The sequence below is a fragment of the Salmo salar genome, chromosome ssa10 (assembly GCF_905237065.1).
Source record: "Salmo salar chromosome ssa10, Ssal_v3.1, whole genome shotgun sequence".
NCBI classification, from domain to species: Eukaryota; Metazoa; Chordata; class Actinopteri; order Salmoniformes; family Salmonidae; genus Salmo; species Salmo salar.
Genome location: NC_059451.1, coordinates 32,569,198 through 32,587,771, shown reverse-complemented (window position 1 = coordinate 32,587,771; position 18,574 = coordinate 32,569,198). Strand labels below are relative to the sequence as shown.

The 18,574-nt window shown below is 42.4% G+C and overlaps 2 protein-coding genes across 4 annotated transcripts in view; one reads left to right on the top strand and one right to left on the bottom strand.

Moving 5' to 3' along the window:
- The window catches only part of dcun1d4 (DCN1, defective in cullin neddylation 1, domain containing 4 (S. cerevisiae)), a 21,867-nt gene extending 4,044 nt beyond the window's left edge, over positions 1-17,823 (bottom strand). Inside the window, exons 1-7 of one of the 3 annotated variants that reach the window (XM_014122970.2) lie at positions 17,297-17,823; positions 12,456-12,526; positions 11,990-12,029; positions 11,804-11,891; positions 5,064-5,152; positions 3,529-3,599; positions 1,155-1,246 (exon numbers count right to left, since the gene is read on the bottom strand). In XM_014122970.2, coding sequence (XP_013978445.1) covers positions 1,155-1,246; positions 3,529-3,599; positions 5,064-5,152; positions 11,804-11,874 — 323 coding nt within the window. In that variant the 5' untranslated portion in view covers positions 11,875-11,891; positions 11,990-12,029; positions 12,456-12,526; positions 17,297-17,823. The other 2 variants (XM_014122968.2, XM_014122969.2) reach the window with 2 other exon arrangements.
- ociad2 (OCIA domain containing 2) lies at positions 16,275-18,574 on the top strand. The gene is made up of 6 exons (NM_001141504.2): positions 16,275-16,465; positions 16,556-16,640; positions 17,320-17,373; positions 17,466-17,513; positions 17,820-17,988; positions 18,309-18,574. Exons 1-6 carry the CDS (start codon positions 16,400-16,402, stop codon positions 18,382-18,384), a joined length of 498 nt encoding a protein of 165 aa, NP_001134976.1. The 5' UTR covers positions 16,275-16,399; the 3' UTR covers positions 18,385-18,574.

Here is an 18,574-nt window from a genome sequence, read left to right as displayed (position 1 = left end):
TATTTCAAGAATGTGAAATGTCAGAACGAATGATTAATTTCAGCTTTTATTTCTTTCACCACATTCCCAGTGGGTCAGAAATGTACATACACTCAATTAGTATTTGGTAGCATTGCCTTTCAATTGTTTAACTTGGGTCAAACATTTTGGGTTGCCTTCCACAAGCTTCCCACAATAAGTTGGATTCATTTTGGCCATTCCTCCTGACAGAGCTGGTGTAACTGAGTCAGGTTTGTAGGCCTCCTTGCTCACACACACTTTTTCAGTTCTGCCCACAAATTTTCTATAGGATTGAGGTCAGGGCTTTGTGATGGCCACTCCAATACCTTGACTTTGTTGTCCTATTTTTGTTTCATCAGACTAGAGGACATTTTTTTTGGTCTGGCTTTTTTCTGGCGGTTTTGGAGCAGTGGCTTCTTCCTTGCTGAGCGGCCTTTCAGGTTATGTCGATTTAGGACTCGTTTTACTGTGGATATAGATACTTTTGAACCTGTTTCCTTCTGCATCTTCACAAGGTGCTTTGCTGTTGTTCTGGGATTGATTTGCACTTTTCGCACCAAAGTACGTTAATCTCTAGGAGACAGAATGCATTTCCTTCCTGAGCAGTATGACAACTGCGTGGTCCCATGGTGTTTATACTTGCAAACTATTGTTTGTACAAATGAACGTGGTACCTTCAGGCGTTTGGAAATTGCTCCCAAGGATGAACCAGACTTGTGGAGGTCTTGGCTGATTTCTTTTGATTTCACCATGATGTCAAGCAAAGAGGCACTGAGTTTGAAGGGTAGGCCTTGAAATACATCCACAGGTACACCTCCAATTGACTCAAATTATGTCAATTAGCCTATCAGAAGCTTCTAAAGCCAATGGATTTTCTGGAATTGGCCAAGCGGTTTAAAAGGCACAGTCAACTTAGTGTATGTAAACTTCTGACCCACTGGAATTGTGATACAGTGAATTAATCCGTCTGTGAACAATTGTTGGAAAAATGACTTGCACAAAGTAGATGTCCTAACCAACTTGCCAAAACTCTAGTTTGTTAAAAAGAAATTTGTGGAGTGGTTGAAAAATGAGTTTTAATGACTCCAACCTAAGTGTATGTAAACTTCGGACTTCAACTGTGTAATAAAAACACAAATTGAGAGCAGACTTACTGCAGGGAGCCCATGCCATTCAACCACTCCTGTAGGGTGAAGTAGCCCATACTCTGGGCATCTAACTTCCAGGCCAGAACCAGCATCACCACCTGTTCACAAACATACACTCACATATTATTATAAACTGAAATGCTTGACATTTCAAAAATGTACTTTCCAATGAATAATTTGAATCTTTGTGCCATCTTTCAATAACAGCTTTCCCCAACTCAAGCACAGGAGAAAAGATTTGGCATGGGTCCTCAGATCCTCAAAAGGTTCTACAGCGGCACCATCGAGAGCATCCTGACTGGTTGCGTCACTGCCTGGTATGGCAACTGCTCGGCCTCCGACCGCAAGGAACTACAGAGGGTAGTGCGAACGGCCCAGTACATCACTGGGGCCAAGCTTCCTGCCATCCAGGACCTCTATACCAGGCGGTGTCAGAGGAAGGCCCTAAAAATTGTCAAAGACTCCAGCCACCCTAGTCATAGACTGTTCTCTCTGCTACCGCACGTCAAGCAGTACCGGAGCACCAAGTCTAGGTCCAAGAGGCTTCTAAACAGCTTCTACCCCCAAGCCATAAGACTCCTGAACATCTAGTCAAATGGCTACCGAGACTATTTGCATTGCCCCCTCCCCTCTCCACACCACTGCCACTTTCTGTTGTCATCTATGCATAGTCACTTTAATTAACTCCACCTACATGTACATACTACTTCAACTAACCGGTGCCCCCGCACATTGACTCTGTACCGGCACCACCCTGTATATATTGTTCATTTTTACTGCTGCTCTTTAATTGCGTGTTACTTTTATCTCTTATTCTTATCCATATTTTTTTTAAACTGCACTGTTGGTTAGGGGTCGTAAGTAAGCATTTCACTCTAAGGTCTACAACTGTTGTATTCGGCACATGTGACTAATAACATTTGAGTTTGTCAAAGACTTCAGCCACCCAAGTCATAGACTGTTCTCTCTGCTACTGCACGGCAAGCTGTACCGATGCACCAAGTCTGGAACAAACAGGACCCTGAACAGCTTCTACCCCCAAGTCATAAGACTGCTGAACAGTTAATGCAAATAGTCCAGGTAGCTGTTTGATTAACTCCCTTTTTTGTTGCAGCGACTCTCTTGCATTGGCTCTATGCAGACTCACTGGACTCTACCCACACACACACACTACACTGACACTCCAACACACACACACACACGCAGTGGAAGAAGATACTCGCGACTAGTGATGGCTGATGTCGGAGCACAACATGACTACATTGTTTGGATGGCAGACCATGTGTGGCCTAGCCAGGATTAAAAACACCTTGTGGAAATCTCAATGAAGAGACAATCCCACAGAAGTCCTAGGGTCACTGAAGCCAGGAGAGATGAAGACAGATGAAACTTGAATTGACTAAATTAGTATTACTGTGTGAATTAAATTGTCATATTTTGATTGTTTCAAGAGTTTATAAAGACCTAAGAATTTTTACATGTTTTATTGTATTGTAAGTGCTATAGATTTATTGCTACGAGAAACTGTTATTCTGTTCGTCAGACAGCGGATAGTTCAAACAGGAGCGACACAGGTGCCCCTGGTTAATTTAGAGAAGAGTTGTGATGATTGGATTCAAGAATGTGTGTGTGTGTGTGTGTGTGTGTGTGTGTGTGTGTGTGTGTGTGTGTGTGTGTGTGTGTGTGTGTGTGTGTGTTTCTTTTCATGCCTTTGTTTTAATGTTTTGGGCCATGCAAAGTGATGTTAGACGATAGGAGATACCGGGAGATGGCACCCTTGGAAGAATAAAAGCTTTACTTAAACTTAGATCATGTTTGGATCTAAAACCTGAGTTGTTGACCAATAGCATTACTGTAAAGTCAACCTCCATGTAGGTCTGATATCTGATTGATGTAACCGCTGCTTCTCAGAGGTGTGACAATTGGGGTTGGCAAGACCAACACAGAGAATCCTGAATTCCTAGAACACCATATAGCAAATTCTTGCATACAGTTCATAAAAATAGTAATTTCTGGGCTGCCCTACACACACACACGCATGCATATTGACGCCACACACACTGCTGATACTCTGTTTATTATAAATCCTGATTGCCTAGTACCTTTTACCTCAGCTACCTCCTGCACATTGACTCAGTACTGGCACTACTTGAATATAGCATCATTATAGTTATATTACTGTGTTTCCATTTCGCACATTTTTCTTACTTTTTAACTCAGCATTGTTGTGAAAGGGCTTGTAAGTAAGCATTTCACGGTAAAGTCTACACCTGTTGTATTCAGAGCATTTGACAAATAACATTTTATTTATGATTTGCATGCACATGTAGATGGATTATAAATGTCACTCATCTACATAGACATGCATAGTCATCCTTACATTTTCAGGTTCCACTCCAATGTCTTCACAGAACTTCTCCATTCCCTCTGGCCCCACAACATCATCACAGACTATCAAAGACACACACAGAGCCATTATACATACTGTATGACATCACAACCAGACACTCTACTCACATGGTGTGATGTCATAATCAGGAGGTCAAAGCATTCACTATTATAACCAATCATAGTTGTTGTGATATCTTCATTGTTATGATGTCATACAATTCTAACATCACAGCAAAAATGACAATCACAATGCATACATACTGTACCCATCCAAAGTTTGGACACACCTACACACGCAAAGGTTTTTCTTTATATTTACTATTTTCTACATTGTAGAATACATTGTAGCTTTGCACACTCTTGGCATTCTCTCAACCAGCTTCACCTAGAATGCTCTTCCAACAGTCCTGAAGGAGTTCCCACATATGCTGAGCACTTGTTGGCTGCTTTTCCTTCACTTTGCGGTCCAACTCATCCCAAACCATCTCAAATGGGTTGAAGTCGGGTGATTGTGGAGGCCAGGTCAACTGATGCAGCACTCATCACTCTCCTTCTTGGTCAAATAGCCCTTACACAGCCTGGAGATGCATGCCCACACCATCACACCTCCATGCTTCACGGTGGGAACTACAAGGAGATCATCCGGGTGAATAATCTCCGCATGGATGATCTCCTTGTGGTTCCCACCGTGAAGCATGGAGGAGGAGGTGTGATGGTGCTTTGCTGGTGCCACTGTCAGTGATTTATTTAGAATTCAAGGCACACGTAACCAGCATGGCTGCACAGCATTCTGCAGCGATACCCCATCCCATCTGGTTTGCGCTTAGTGGGACTATAATTCTTTTTCAACAGAACAATGACCCAACACACCTCCAGGCTGTGTAAGGGCTATTTGACCAAGGAGGAGAGTGATGGAGTGCTGTATCAGATGACCTGGCCTCCACAATCACTCAACCTCAATCCAACTGAGATGGTTTGGGATGAGTTGGACCGCAGAGTGAAGGAAAGGCAGCCAACAAGTGCTCAGCATATATGGGAACTTCTTCAAGACTTTTGGAAAAGCATTCCAGGTGCAATCAAGCCAAACTGTGGCTATTTGAATAATCTAAAATAAATATGTAACACTTTTGTGGTTACTACATGATTCCATATGTGTTATTTCATAGTTGACGTCTTCACTATTATTCTACAATGTAGAAAATAGTAAAAATAAAAAAAACCTTGTAATGAGTAGGTGTCCAAACTTTTGACTGGTACTGTACCTACATAATAATTCTCTGACGCTAACCCACCTGCAAGGGACATACAAAACCTTAATCTACAGAAATTTCAGCAAGCAAGAGACATCCTTTATGAAACAATCAATGAGGCCCTAGTCACAGCCTTCTCATACAACAATTCAACTTTGACATGAAAAGCCCAATCTAAGGGTAACAGAGAAGGTATTTACACCGTTATGGTCTGTGTTTTACACAAACTGATAGAGGAAATGGAATATTATTTTTTCTACAATTGTCGTCTCACCTGCGTATTCGTAGAACCACTCCAGACATCTTTTACTGGAGAAGGTCTCCTCCTCTCGGATTTGTGGTGCCTCATGTTTTCTAAAAACACTGCAATACGAAAAAGACAATTTCAGACAACCTATGGCACAAGAGCACACAGCATAGTTCACACATTACTGCGGGTGCTGGGAATACAAGGTGCGACTTAAAATCCTACCGTCTGGGAGCATATTACACACCACGATGTAAAAAAGGTTAATCCTGTTAATCCCTATTGGATGAGCTATGTGATGAAAAGTCCTCTTGCTGCTCTTTTGAATTTCTGAGTTGGCAATGACATCAGCAAACTCATTAGGGAGACAAATCACTTGTCATCATTAGGGTTGCAAAGGGTCAGAAACCTTCCGGAAAATTTTCTGAAATATTCCATGGAAGTTAAGCCCTGGAATTTTGCTTAAATTCATTTAAAAAAAAAAAGTTTGCTTATTACAGTGAACCTTTTTTGTGGGATACACAAGGCAATTCTAGGTCTTGTGGCATATTTTGGTTAAACTATCCCCAATTCAAAGGAATTGCAACCACCTGCATGCACAGTGCATTCTTCCATCACATGTACAGCTGATTCTCAAGATCTTGCACACTAATGAGATGCTATTGAGCCCACACTATTACACTGTCTGGGCCAAGGGCTACATGCTTTCTGGTAAGTTTTGATTACAATACTGTGTGAGGTGAATATACACTGCTCAAAAAAATAAAGGGAACACTTAAACAACACAATGTAACTCCAAGTCAATCACACTTCTGTGAAATCAAACTGTCCACTTAGGAAGCAACACTGATTGACAATAAATTTCACATGCTGTTGTGCAAATGGAATAGACAACAGGTGGAAATTATAGGCAATTAGCAAGACACCGCCTATAAAGGAGTGGTTCTGCAGGTGGGGACCACAGACCACTTCTCAGTTCCTATGCTTCCTGGCTGATGTTTTGGTCACTTTTGAATGCTGGAGGTGCTTTCACTCTAGTGGTAGCATGAGACGGAGTCTACAACCCACACAAGTGGCTCAGGTAGTGCAGCTCATCCAGGATGGCACATCAATGCGAGCTGTGGCAAGAAGGTTTGCTGTGTCTGTCAGCGTAGTGTCCAGAGCATGGAGGCGCTACCAGGAGACAGGCCAGTACATCAGGAGACGTGGAGGAGGCCGTAGGAGGGCAACAACCCAGCAGCAGGACCGCTACCTCCGCCTTTGTGCAAGGAGGAGCAGGAGAAGCACTGCCAGAGCCCTGCAAAATGACCTCCAGCAGGCCACAAATGTGCATGTGTCTGCTCAAACGGTCAGAAACAGACTCCATGAGGGTGGTATGAGGGCCCGACGTCCACAGGTGGGGGTTGTGCTTACAGCCCAACACCGTGCAGGACGTTTGGCATTTGCCAGAGAACAACAAGATTGGCAAATTCGCCACTGGCGCCCTGTGCTCTTCACAGAAGAAAGCAGGTTCACACTGAGCACGTGACAGACGTGACAGTCTGGAGACGCCGTGGAGAACGTTCTGCTGCCTGCAACATCCTCCAGTATGACCGGTTTGGCGGCGGGTCAGTCATGGTGTGGGGTGGCATTTCTTTGGGGTGCCGCACAGCCCTCCATGTGCTCGCCAGAGGTAGCCTGACTGCCATTAGGTACCGAGATGAGATCCTCAGACCCCTTGTGAGACCATATGCTGGTGCGGTTGGCCCTGGGTTCCTCCTAATGCAAGACAATGCTAGACCTCATGTGGCTGGAGTGTGTCAGGAGTTCCTGCAAGAGGAAGGCATTGATGCTATGGACTGGCCCGCCCATTCCCCAGACCTGAATCCAATTGAGCACATCTGGGACATCATGTCTCGCTCCATCCACCAACGCCACAGACTGTCCAGGAGTTGGAGGATGCTTTAGTCCAGGTCTGGGAGGAGATCCCTCAGGAGACCATCCGCCACCTCACCAGGAGCATGCCCAGGTGTTGTAGGGAGGTCATACAGGCACGTGGAGGCCGCACACACACACTACTGAGCCTCATTTTGACTTGTTTTAAGGACATTACATCAAAGTTGGATCAGCCTGTAGTGTGGTTTTCCACTTTAGTTTTGAGTGTGACTCCAAATCCAGACCTCCATGGGTTGATAAATTGGATTTCCATTGATTATTTTTGTGTGATTTTGTTGTCAGCACATTCAACTATGTAAAGAAAAAAGTATTTAATAAGATTATTTCTTTCATTCAGATCTAGGATGTGTTGTTTAAGTGTTCCCTTTATTTTTTGGAGCAGTATATTTTATATGACATGACTTTTTGTTAACTAGTAAATAGTAGCCAACAGCAAAATGTTTAAATCATTTAACAATTTCTGTTACTTCGTTTTTGCTACCATGTGGGTTTTAGCTTGCTAACTGAGTGTTAATTCACCTGTTTCCATACATGTTTCATTTTAAAACATTTCTTACATTAGGAGTTGTTAAATCTAACTGCTTAACTATTTACCTGTACATGGAATTGTATTAGGTTTTTTTTCTCCCTCATTTTTTCCCTCATCTTTATAGGAAAATGCCACAGGCACTATCTGATGTGTGGAGACATTTCACGGCAGCTAATGCAGAACAAAAAGCTGTGACCATTTGCAAATACTGAGTCAAATCATACGTAAAGAACACAACAAAGATGCAAAATCATATCGCCAAGTGCATAAAGCTCCCTCAGCGCTCACAACAAGCAGCCTCTGGCAAAAGTCCCTTCTAGTCGAGGAGAAAATTATGAATAAGACACCTTAATCGATAGCAACAGCTCATGGTCCTCCTGGAATCAGAAGTTTTTTTGACTCAATGGAGGAACGTAGTCAGAGAAATGTTGATGAATGTCTTGCTCGAGTTGTGTATGCAGCTGGTTCACCTCTGATGCTCACTGGCAATGTGTATTGGAAGAGATTTCTGAATGTTCTTCGCCCAGCATACACCCCTCCAACCAGACATGCTTTATCTACTCATTTGCTGGATGCAGAGTTCAAGTGAAGGTCAAGTAAATCATAGAGAAAGCAGACTGTATTGCAATCATCTCTGATGGGTGGTTGAATGTTTGTGGGCAAGGAATAATTAACTACATCATCTCCACCCCTCAACCACTATTCTACAAGAGCACAGAAAACAGACACACCGGTCTCTACATTGCAGTTGAGCTGAAGGCAGTCAATGACCTTGGACCACAGAAGGTATTTGCACTGGTGACAGACAATGCTGCGAACATGAAGGCTAATTGGTCTAAAATGGAGGAGTCCTACCCTCACATCACACCCATTGGTTGTGCTGCTCATGCATTGAATATGCTCCTCAAGGATGTCATGGCACTGAAAACAATGGATACACTCTACAAGAGAGCCAAGGAAATGGTTAGGTATGTGAAGGATCATCAAGTTATAGCAGCAATCTACCTCACCAAGCAATGTGAGAAGAATAAAGAGCACCATATTGAAGCTGCCCAGCAACATCCGTTAGGGTGGTGTTGTCATCATGTTTGACAGTCTCCTGGAGGGGAAGGAGTCTCACCAAGAAATGGCCATATCACAAGTCTGCCGATATGGACAGCCCCATCAAGAGGATCCTCCTGGATTATGTATTTTGGGAGAGAGTGGTAAGCAGCCTGAAACCTTTAGCAGTACCCACTGCACGGATTGAGGGAGACAACGCCATCCTGTCTGATGTTCAGACTCCGCTTGCAGATGTAAGAGAAGAAATCCGTACTGCCCTGCCCACTTCACTGTTGCTCCAAGCAGAGGAAACTGCAGTTTTGAAATACATCAAAAAGCGTGAAGACTTCTGCCTGAAGCCCATACACGCTGCAGCGTACATGTTGGACCCCAAGTATGCTGGCAAGAGTATCCTGTCTGGTGCAGAGATCAACAAGACCTATGGTGTCATCACTACCGTGTCTGAGGGCAAGGTTCTTGGCAGTCTGGCAAAGTACACTTCCAAGCAAGGGCTTTGGGATGGAGATGCAATATGGCAGTCGTGCCAACATACAGTTGAAGTCGGAAGTTTACATACACCTTAGCCAAATACATTTAAAAACGTAGTTTTTCATAATTCCTTACATTTTATCATCATAAAAATTCCCCGTCTTAGGATCACCACTTTATTATAAGAATCTGAAATGTCAGAATAATAGTAGAGAGAATAATTTATTTCAGCTTTTATTTCTTTCATCGCATTCCCAGTGGGTCAGAAGTTTACATACACTCAAATTAGTATTTGGTGGCATTGTCTTTAAATTGTTTAACTTTGGTCAAACGTTACAGGTAGCCTTCCACAAGCTTCCCACAATAAATTGGGTGAATTTTGGCTATTTCCTCCGGACAGAGCTGGTGTAACTGAGTCAGGTTTGTAGGCCTCCTTGCTCGCACATGCTTTTTCAGTTCTGCCCACACATTTTCTATAGGATTGAGGTCAGTGCTTTGTGATGGCCACTCCAATACCTTGACTTTGTTGTCCTTAAGCCGTTTTGCCACAACTTTGGAAGTATGCTTGGGGTCATTGTCCATTTGGAAGAGCCATTTGCGACCAAGCTTTAATTTCCTGACTGATGTCTTGAGATGTTGCTTCATTATATCCACATAATTTTCTTACCTCATGATGCCATCTATTTTGTGAAGTGCACCAGTCCCTCCTGCAGCAAAGCACCCCCACAACATGATGCTGCCACCCCCGTTCTTCACGGTTGGGATGGTGTTCTTCGGCTTGCAAGCCTCCCCCTTTTTCCTCCAAACATAACGATGGGCATTATGGCCAAACAGTTCCATTTTTATTTCATCAGACCAGAGAACATTTTGTCAAAAGTACGATCTTTGACCCCATGTGCAGTTGCAAACCGTAGCCTAGCTTTTTTTAATGGCGGTTTTGGAGCAGTGGCTTCTTCCTTGCTGAGCGGCCTGTCAGGTTATGTCAATATAGGACTCGTTTTCCTGTGGATATAGATGCTTTAGTACCCGTTTCCTCCAGCATCTTCACAAGGTCCTTTGCTGTTGTTCTGGGATTGATTTGCACCAAAGTATGTTCATCTCTAGGAGACAGAACGCATCTCCTTCCTGAGCGGTATGATGGCCGCGTGGTCCCATGGTGTTTATACTTGCGTACTATTGTTTGTACAGATGAACGTGGTACCTTCAGGCGTTTGGAAATTGCTACCAAGGATGGACCAGACTTGTGGAGGTATACAATTTGTTTTCTGAGGTCTTGGCTGATTTCTTTTGAAATACATCCACACCTCCAATTGATTCAAATGATGTCAATTAGCCTATCAGAAGCTTCTAAAGTCATGACATTATTTTCTAGAATTTTCCAAGCTGTTTAAAGGCACAGTCAACTTAGTGTATGTACACTTCTGCCCACTGGAATTGTGATACAGTGAATTATAAGTGAAATAATCTGTTAACAATTGTTGGAAAAATGACTTGTGTCATGCACAAAGTAGATGTCCTAACCGACTTGCCAAAACAAGAATTTTGTGGAGTGGTTGAAAAACGAGTTTTAATGATTCCAGCCTAAGTGTATCTAATCATCCGATTTCATCTGTAGCTCATCAGCCACCTGGTGGAAGGGATTTTGTGGATCTGAGGCTCTTTCCCCTGTTGCCTCCCTCATCCTCCAAATCCCACCAATATCAGCCGCCTCAGAGCGCAACTGGTCCTTGTTTGGGAACACACACACACCAAAGCATGCAATAGGCTGACCAATACAAGGGTTGAAAAATAGGTGGCCATCTGGGCAAATTTGAGGCTTTTTGAGCCTGACAACGAACCATCCTCAACAAGGTTGGAAGATGACAGTGAAGATGAGGCCTCAGAGTCTGATGTTCAAGAGGTGGACATTGAGGAGGTCCAGGGTAAAGACATGGAAGCCTGAGAGGAAGACAACCAAAGCTTTAGTTTCTAGACTGTCATTTTACAGATGCATGTTGAAAATGTTTTTAGGAGATGTGATGGATCATTCAATATTCCCTTTCTTTTGTTGTTCAGTGAAATCATCCCAAGTGAAGAGTCAACTCATTTAATCAATTCATAACTAAATTGTTTATTACATTTCTATTGGAAGGATTTAATAATTTGCAATTATGTCTACTTATGATAAGGTAAAAGGTTTGTTTCTGTCTCCATATGATATGGTAAATATATCCAATGCAAAAAAATATCTACATTTAAATGGCATTAATATTAATTTGCATATATTGCCATTAACTCCCATGGAAAGTTTCCTCCTCTGAATATTCCCCAAAATGTGCAACCCAAGTCATCATTCATGCATACGGTTTCAGGGAACAGGTAATCTCTGAAACCCAGAAAAAACATTAGTGCGTAATTAGGTTCTGGGGGGAAGATGTATGAGAAAAATCTACTACGAGGAGCGGAAGCAGGGCCATAACTCCAACCCCCCTTTCTGCAAGTTAAAGGCAAGGCTATGGGTTAAATGTACCCTACCCTTCCCAATTTGGAAAGAAGTGCACACCCGCTAAACCGTGATTTGTTCAAATAACCAGTTACAAAAACCTGCAACATAACTTTTGCTCGTTAGTCATCAAATCCAACATTCTTTTGACAGATGTTACGATAAAATGTCTGTGCACGAGAGATTAGTGAACAGTGAAACTGAATAAAACTGTTGGATATAACTCCTCTCCTATACAGTCTAGTTACTTAGCTAACTGATGCATACGTTGGTGTAGCAGGATGGTAGTACCTGTCCTGGCGACTCTTCTTAGCTGACAGGTCATCTCCAGCAGTGGGTCTCCTCTTTTTCCTAGGAGGCATGGCTCTGGAGCAGCAGGCTGAGAGAAACACATTATGAGAGATATAGAGAGTGATATAGAGAGAGTGATATATAAGTGTCACATGGGTCTGCATTAGGTGCAGGCAGGGTCGGTACCTGTGGAGTGACCGTTATGTCCAACGTCCTCCGTCAGGTTCTGAGGGGAGGGATAAATATATTAGGCAACTACCACCAAAATACACAAACAAACAAACACACACACACTGCAGCACTGACATTAGCATGCATTGAGCAAGGGGAGGGATGGTGTGTAGGGACAGGAAGCTTGCTCTCTCATTTCCTCAAGCTTGTAACCTTTAGAGATGCAGTTGTTAGTTCAGACTGCGAGAGAGGGAGGAGAGCCGAGAGGATGAATCACACCCTTTAAGGGTCCATCCAGGAATGCAAAATGAATCTATAACTAATTAATAACTTGGATTCATATGTAGATAAGGGGAAATGTCTATGATCAAATCCATTGCGTCGTGCCAGAGTAAGTCCAACTGGAAATAACAGTTGGAACAGGTGACTGGTACTCATATGACAAAGAATACACAATGATACGAGGGCAAAATGCTTTTACCAGCCTGTGCAGGGTGTGGTAGATTTTGTGAATGCCGGCCAGTGTAGACAAATGGGTGTGCAGCTGAAAATCTATAGGGGAGGAAAAGAAATACAATATCAGTACATTGCTAACTTTAACACTACTACAGTACATATGGAACACATATGCAACAGTACATGTAACAGTATATGAAACAAAAATATGCTGCTCACACAGAAACAACATCATCTTAATGACGTGCTGCATAACATGTCAATTCACTAGGTTTCCCAAGGCACAGGGAAGGGAGAGCTCACCATCTGCTACCCACAGCCTGCCTACATCATGCTCCCTCTGTCATAGCCAGAGTCACCTCTTGCACTCAGCCAATAGGAATGAGAACGCATGCATGTACAACCATCTTATTCACCATCATTTGCATCACAACAGCTGGGATAACTAAATAGTTATGTAACAGCCATAACTGCACACAATCAAGGCATTTTATCAGGATGGGTATGACTATTTTTTTAAAGCATTTTTATGCTGATATTACCAGTCTTCTCTCACAGTATACCAACAAGAAGGTGGTATGATGAAGAACTATAATGCAATAGGCTACTGCTAGATAAAAGGCCTACAGATCATTAGCTGGGCTGATAATTTTTTATTTAACTAGGCAAGTCTGTTAAGAACAAATTCTTATTTACAATGCCGGCCTAGGAACAGTGTGTTAACTGCCTTGTTCAGGGGCACAACGACAGATTTTTACGTTGTCAGCTCGAGGATTCAATCTCGCAACATCTCGGTTACTGGCTCAACGCTCTAACCACTAGGCTACCCGCCGAATACCAACATGTGGATGGTATTCAATACATACATGTATTTATTGTATAAAAGTGTTCAAAGACTGCCAGCCAAAAACTGGTTGTCGATTTTGATTAAACACTTCTCGGACATACGCTTATCCAATATTTTATTATCCTCATCTACGTTCACTAAGTGTCAACTTAGTTTTGTGAAAACGCTCACACAAATAGCAGGATGAATCCAGTTTTTATATATATATATATATATATATGTCGAACCCCATCAAACACTAGATGAATATAGCCTTCCTAAAATAGGTACAGACGCACAACTTGCAGAGTTTATAAAGTATCTAGAGAGTAGATGGAGACATGGATGTTGTAGTCCATTTCCTGGATTTAGGTTCTTATATCCGGGGCAATGGAGAGTGGAATTAGACTACAATTCCCAGACCTCGGAAATTAATTTCATTCAACAACCCTCTACTCACCCCAACTGATGAATGCATGTTATATTGTTACAAAAATGCGTTACATCCTATGGAATAGTCCATACAAATATCTCATCGTTCTCTTGGAACAGTTGATGTAGATGATGCACAGTCGGAGTGAGTTATTGCAGCATGCAGAAATACAGAACTGCGTCACAATTTATCCTCTGTAATTTTCCGCAGTTGCTTGGAAAACTGACCTATTTAGTCTTACACAACATTGTTTTCCAAGTGTTACTTGCTATGCAACTGCACTGCATTCCCACCCGTAAAAAAGCGACACAATATCAGTATAAAATGTTCGACAATAATGACACGTTAAGCAGATGTAATGAACAGAATAGGAGCCATGGCAATGTTACCGTTCCTAACAATTTCCAACAAAATGTGAATGCCTCCAGCAATGACAGTACACAGAATTCTCCCTTTGTTGCGCCCCAAGACAACACTGGGAAAGGCAATAGTCAGATAGTCTGTACATACATTTATTCGATCACTCGATTAACAGTTCATAGAACCATTCAAATCTAAAAGTAGACATATGCAACAGACCCGGTTATCAATACGTGGAGCCTATCCTACTGCGCGTAAAATACACCAAAAGCCACAACTATACTTACTTACCGCATCAGAGAGCATTTTTTATAAATACACAACTGTCTGTGAAGTCCGAGAACCGCCAGTAGGCGGAACATGTCAACATAACCATGCCCACAGATAATTTAGGTGGACGAGGAACCTAATAGCCGCACCCCTAATCCTTCATGATAGGCTGTCTCTGGTGTCATTTAGGACAGCTGTAGACAAAGAATTAAGAAGCTCCTTAGGATGAACGTGACAGGTCAAAGTTCCAAACCAGACCATCCCACCGCTGTGGTTCATTGGCTAGGAAAAGATCTACATAATCAGTGAGATGATTCTATGAATGCACCGGGTGAACCGGGTTAGCGTTTATTGCATGCCAGGCTGTAATAAAGTAGGCCCATCCACTGTGGAGCCAGGCCCAGCCAATCTGAATGAGTTTTCTCCCACAAAAGAGCTTTATTACAGACAGAAATACTCCTTTTCATAAGCTGTCTGGGTGGCTGGTCTCAGACGATCCTGCAAGTAACAAGCCAGATGTGGAGATCCTGAGCTGCCGTGGTTACACTGGTCTGCAGTTGTGAGGCTGATTGGATGTACTGCCAAATTCCCTAAAAACAATGGAGGAGGCTTATGGTAGAGAAATGAACATTCAATTCTCTGGCAACAACTCTGGTGAACATTCCTGCAGTCAACATGCTAATTGCACGCTCACTCAAAACTTGAGACATCGGTGGCATTGTGTTGTGTGCACATTTTAGAGTGGTCTTTTGTCCCCAGCACCAGGTGCACCTGTGTAATGATCATGCTGTTTAATCAGCCTTTTGATAGGCCAAACCTGTCAGGTGGATTATCCTGGCAAAGGAGAAATGCTCACTAACAGGGATGTTAAACAGAAATATACTTTTTGTGCATACGGAACATTTCTGGTATCTTTTAATTCAGCTCATGAAACCAACACTTTACATGTTGCGTTTATATTTTTGTTCAGTACATGTCGGTTCTAAAATGCAATTGGTTACACAGAAAACGTATTGTAGGGTGTGATTTTATTTCTTGTGCACCATCAATTAGTAGTTTGTCTCAAATTTAAAATGTTATTCTGGTACCCCATGCTTCTGCAACATTTGACAAGCATAATAATTGTATCATGCACAAAGCTTATATAGCCTAATTACATAATTATATTGAATAAAGCTCAATTTATTTCTAACATTATTCAGCGCATGTGATGTAATAACTCTACCTACATGTACATATTACCTCAATTACCTCAACTAACCGGTGCCCCTGCACATTGACTCTGTACCAGTACCCCCTGTATATAGCCTCGCTATTGTTATTTTACTGCTGCTCTTTAACAATTTGTTACTTTTATTTCTTTTTTTAAACTGCGTTGTTGGTTAGGGGCTTGTAAGTAAGCATTTCACTGTAAGGTGAATACACCTGTTGTATTTGGCGCATGTGACAAACACTTAACTAGACAACTAACTACATGAGACTAGAGAGCACTAGTATATGCAAAATAACTTAAGATATTTGAATGAGGATGAATTACACTATAGACCACATAACTTGCTCTTATTTTATATATTTAAAGAATGTTGACTCTCTTTCACAGAGTGATTAGATTAATAAATATTTGCCCCACCTCACAGATGCAGAACAAGAGTATAAACATCCATTTATCATGCTGATTTTACACTGGCTGGGGTAAAGAAACATGTTCAAAGGTGAGTTGAATGACTCAGGGATTTTCATGAAATGGAGGATTCTGTCCAATTGCGTCATAACATAAATAATCATTAAATAGGTTTTATTAGGACAGCTTTGACTTGTGTGTGAGTTTGTGTGTGTGAGCAAGCGAGAGAAAGAGCTTTTCCGGTGTCTGTATTAAAGGCTTTTTCAACAGGCCTTTTGGTGGGCAGGGCCTCTTCAGTGTTTACTCAAAAAGGGAGGAGTGAGAGAGGCTTTGTAGACGAGGAAAATACGAGAGTAAAGTGAAAGGAGTAGCAAGGAAGACCATATGCAATTCAGGTCCAAGTGAAAAGTTGAGCAGATTATTTGAGCATATAAGAGATTCTTTCAGACACTTGACATCATGAGCTCTGAAACCCTTGAGAAAACAGTAACAGTGAAGGCAGAGGGAGCCACCCCATGGGAGAAGGTGAAACACGCACACACAATACTCGGACACGATTAGTGAACTGTATGGTGTGGGTGACCTCTAATCGCTGACCTGTCTGGTGTGTCCCAGTGTCAACATGGAGATCGACACATCCACAGAGACGACGTGAGACAAATCTGGAAGGAGTGCAAGGAAGAGAGCTTCTGGTATAGAGGTATTGACCAAGGGCGCTAAACTTTTTAATCCAAGCAATTACACATGCACTGCACAAAGCTTGTTTATTTCTCAAAGAAATTCCATTGATGCTAGACCCTCTGTGGCTTGCTCACCATTTCCAGGTGGGTAGTGCATCTTTTGTAAACTGCAAACCCATTAGTAGGAGTAATATAAGTCAGTGGCCCTTTAATCAGGCCCCTTTCCCTGGCTATGGCACGTTATCAAATTCTACCGTCTGCATTCCAAACCCTGTCTCAGAGCTAAAAATTGCCCCCATCTGAGTATGCTGTTGGCGATTGATGATGGGCCTGTATTCAAAGCGTTACTTCGGAAGAGGACTTTAAACCTTTTTTCAATGCTTTGTTCTTTGACCATCGGTCACCAGAGGGGTTAATGAGCTCCATTACAGCGGAAGCTCAGTGAAAAGGCATGATATAAATAAAGCTGAAAATCAAACCCACTCCGTTAGAAATAAGTGTTTCCGTGTCACACTACTGCACATTCTAACTAAGTGATGTGGGGAAAAAACAGGACTCCCTTTGACTTTAATAATATCTTCGCACCACAGGAACAAGTTGATTTGTCCTCAGTGTGGGGTTATTGCAGTGCAGGTTTGATTGAATCCGGCCGCCGTAAATTGGTACGACTACTAACCTCTGTTCTCATGTTCCTCTCAGCTCTTCCCCTCTCTCTGGGAAGCATGGCTGTCACTGGGGTGCTCATCTACAAAGGTAAAACACTCACATAACATTAGTCATAGTTTAAATCAAGGTTCAGGTTTAACATCATAAACAAACATGCACTGTATAATATTTTGTTGCAGGAGTTTGGAGTGCATCAAAGACACTTGGCCCATTCCCAAAACTAGCAGGTGAGCTGTGAGCCCGTTAGTGGAAGTAGAGGGTTCTGTCCAGCAAGTTTTATCACGTGTGTTTCCAATACTTGTGTTTGGGGAAACCTGGTTTCTATGGTGACTTAGTTACACATCTTCCTCAGTGCTAATTGGACTATTGGACTCAGTTGCTGCTCCCTACTCAGTGGTAAATGCGCAGTTGCTAGATAAACACTGATTAATAAAAAAGGGGATAGGCTCCTTTGGACATTCCAAAAGTGGCAGCTAGACTTAAACATGTTAAAACTGTAATACAGGTTATGACCAATGATCTTGTCCATTCAGCGGCTGGCGTCCTTGGTTATGCAGTGGGGAAGGCTTCCTATGTTCCAACCTGCAGAAATAAGTTCCAGAGACTTGGGCCCGTCTTTGGTCCAGAATCTGAATATGGTTTTGGACCCGGCCCATTTGGAGGCCGTGGTTCTCGAGGGCGTGCTTCTGGCCCAGGACACAGGTGAGTAGAGCTGAGGAATTTGTCACTTCTGTTGCCCATGGTAGTCTTTTTTCTGAAGGGATTATGTAACAGGGAGATACCAGCTATGTGGCTTAAACCTTATCATGCCAGTGGGTTATCTTTTAGGTTCAAGTTAAGGCACTAGCATAAGAATGGTATTTATTGCATGTTGGTGTGAGTGATACTAAAGCTTAATCTCTTGCGGACAGACAAGTAACATAGCATCTAATGTAATCACTTAAGATTTTAGTTATGGGTTTCTGAGATTATACTAAAGCGGTTGGTGAGTTAACATTAACAGGTTCCTCTGCCTCTTTTAGACACTGCCACCACGTGTGTGAAGAGTGTAAGCAACAGCAAACCCCTGCTGCACCAACAGAGGGTGTGCAAAGCTAAAACACACAAACTGTCTACACAAAGTTTTTGTACTCAATTCTAATGATCCTTGTCTGTTCTCCCCAAGTATGTTTTACACACCTTGGAGTCCAATTCAGGCGATGCATTGCAAATGGACTGATGTAATGATTTTGTAAAAGTTCTACCAAAAATAAAGATTGCGTATTTACCTCAGTTAAATACCATGTTG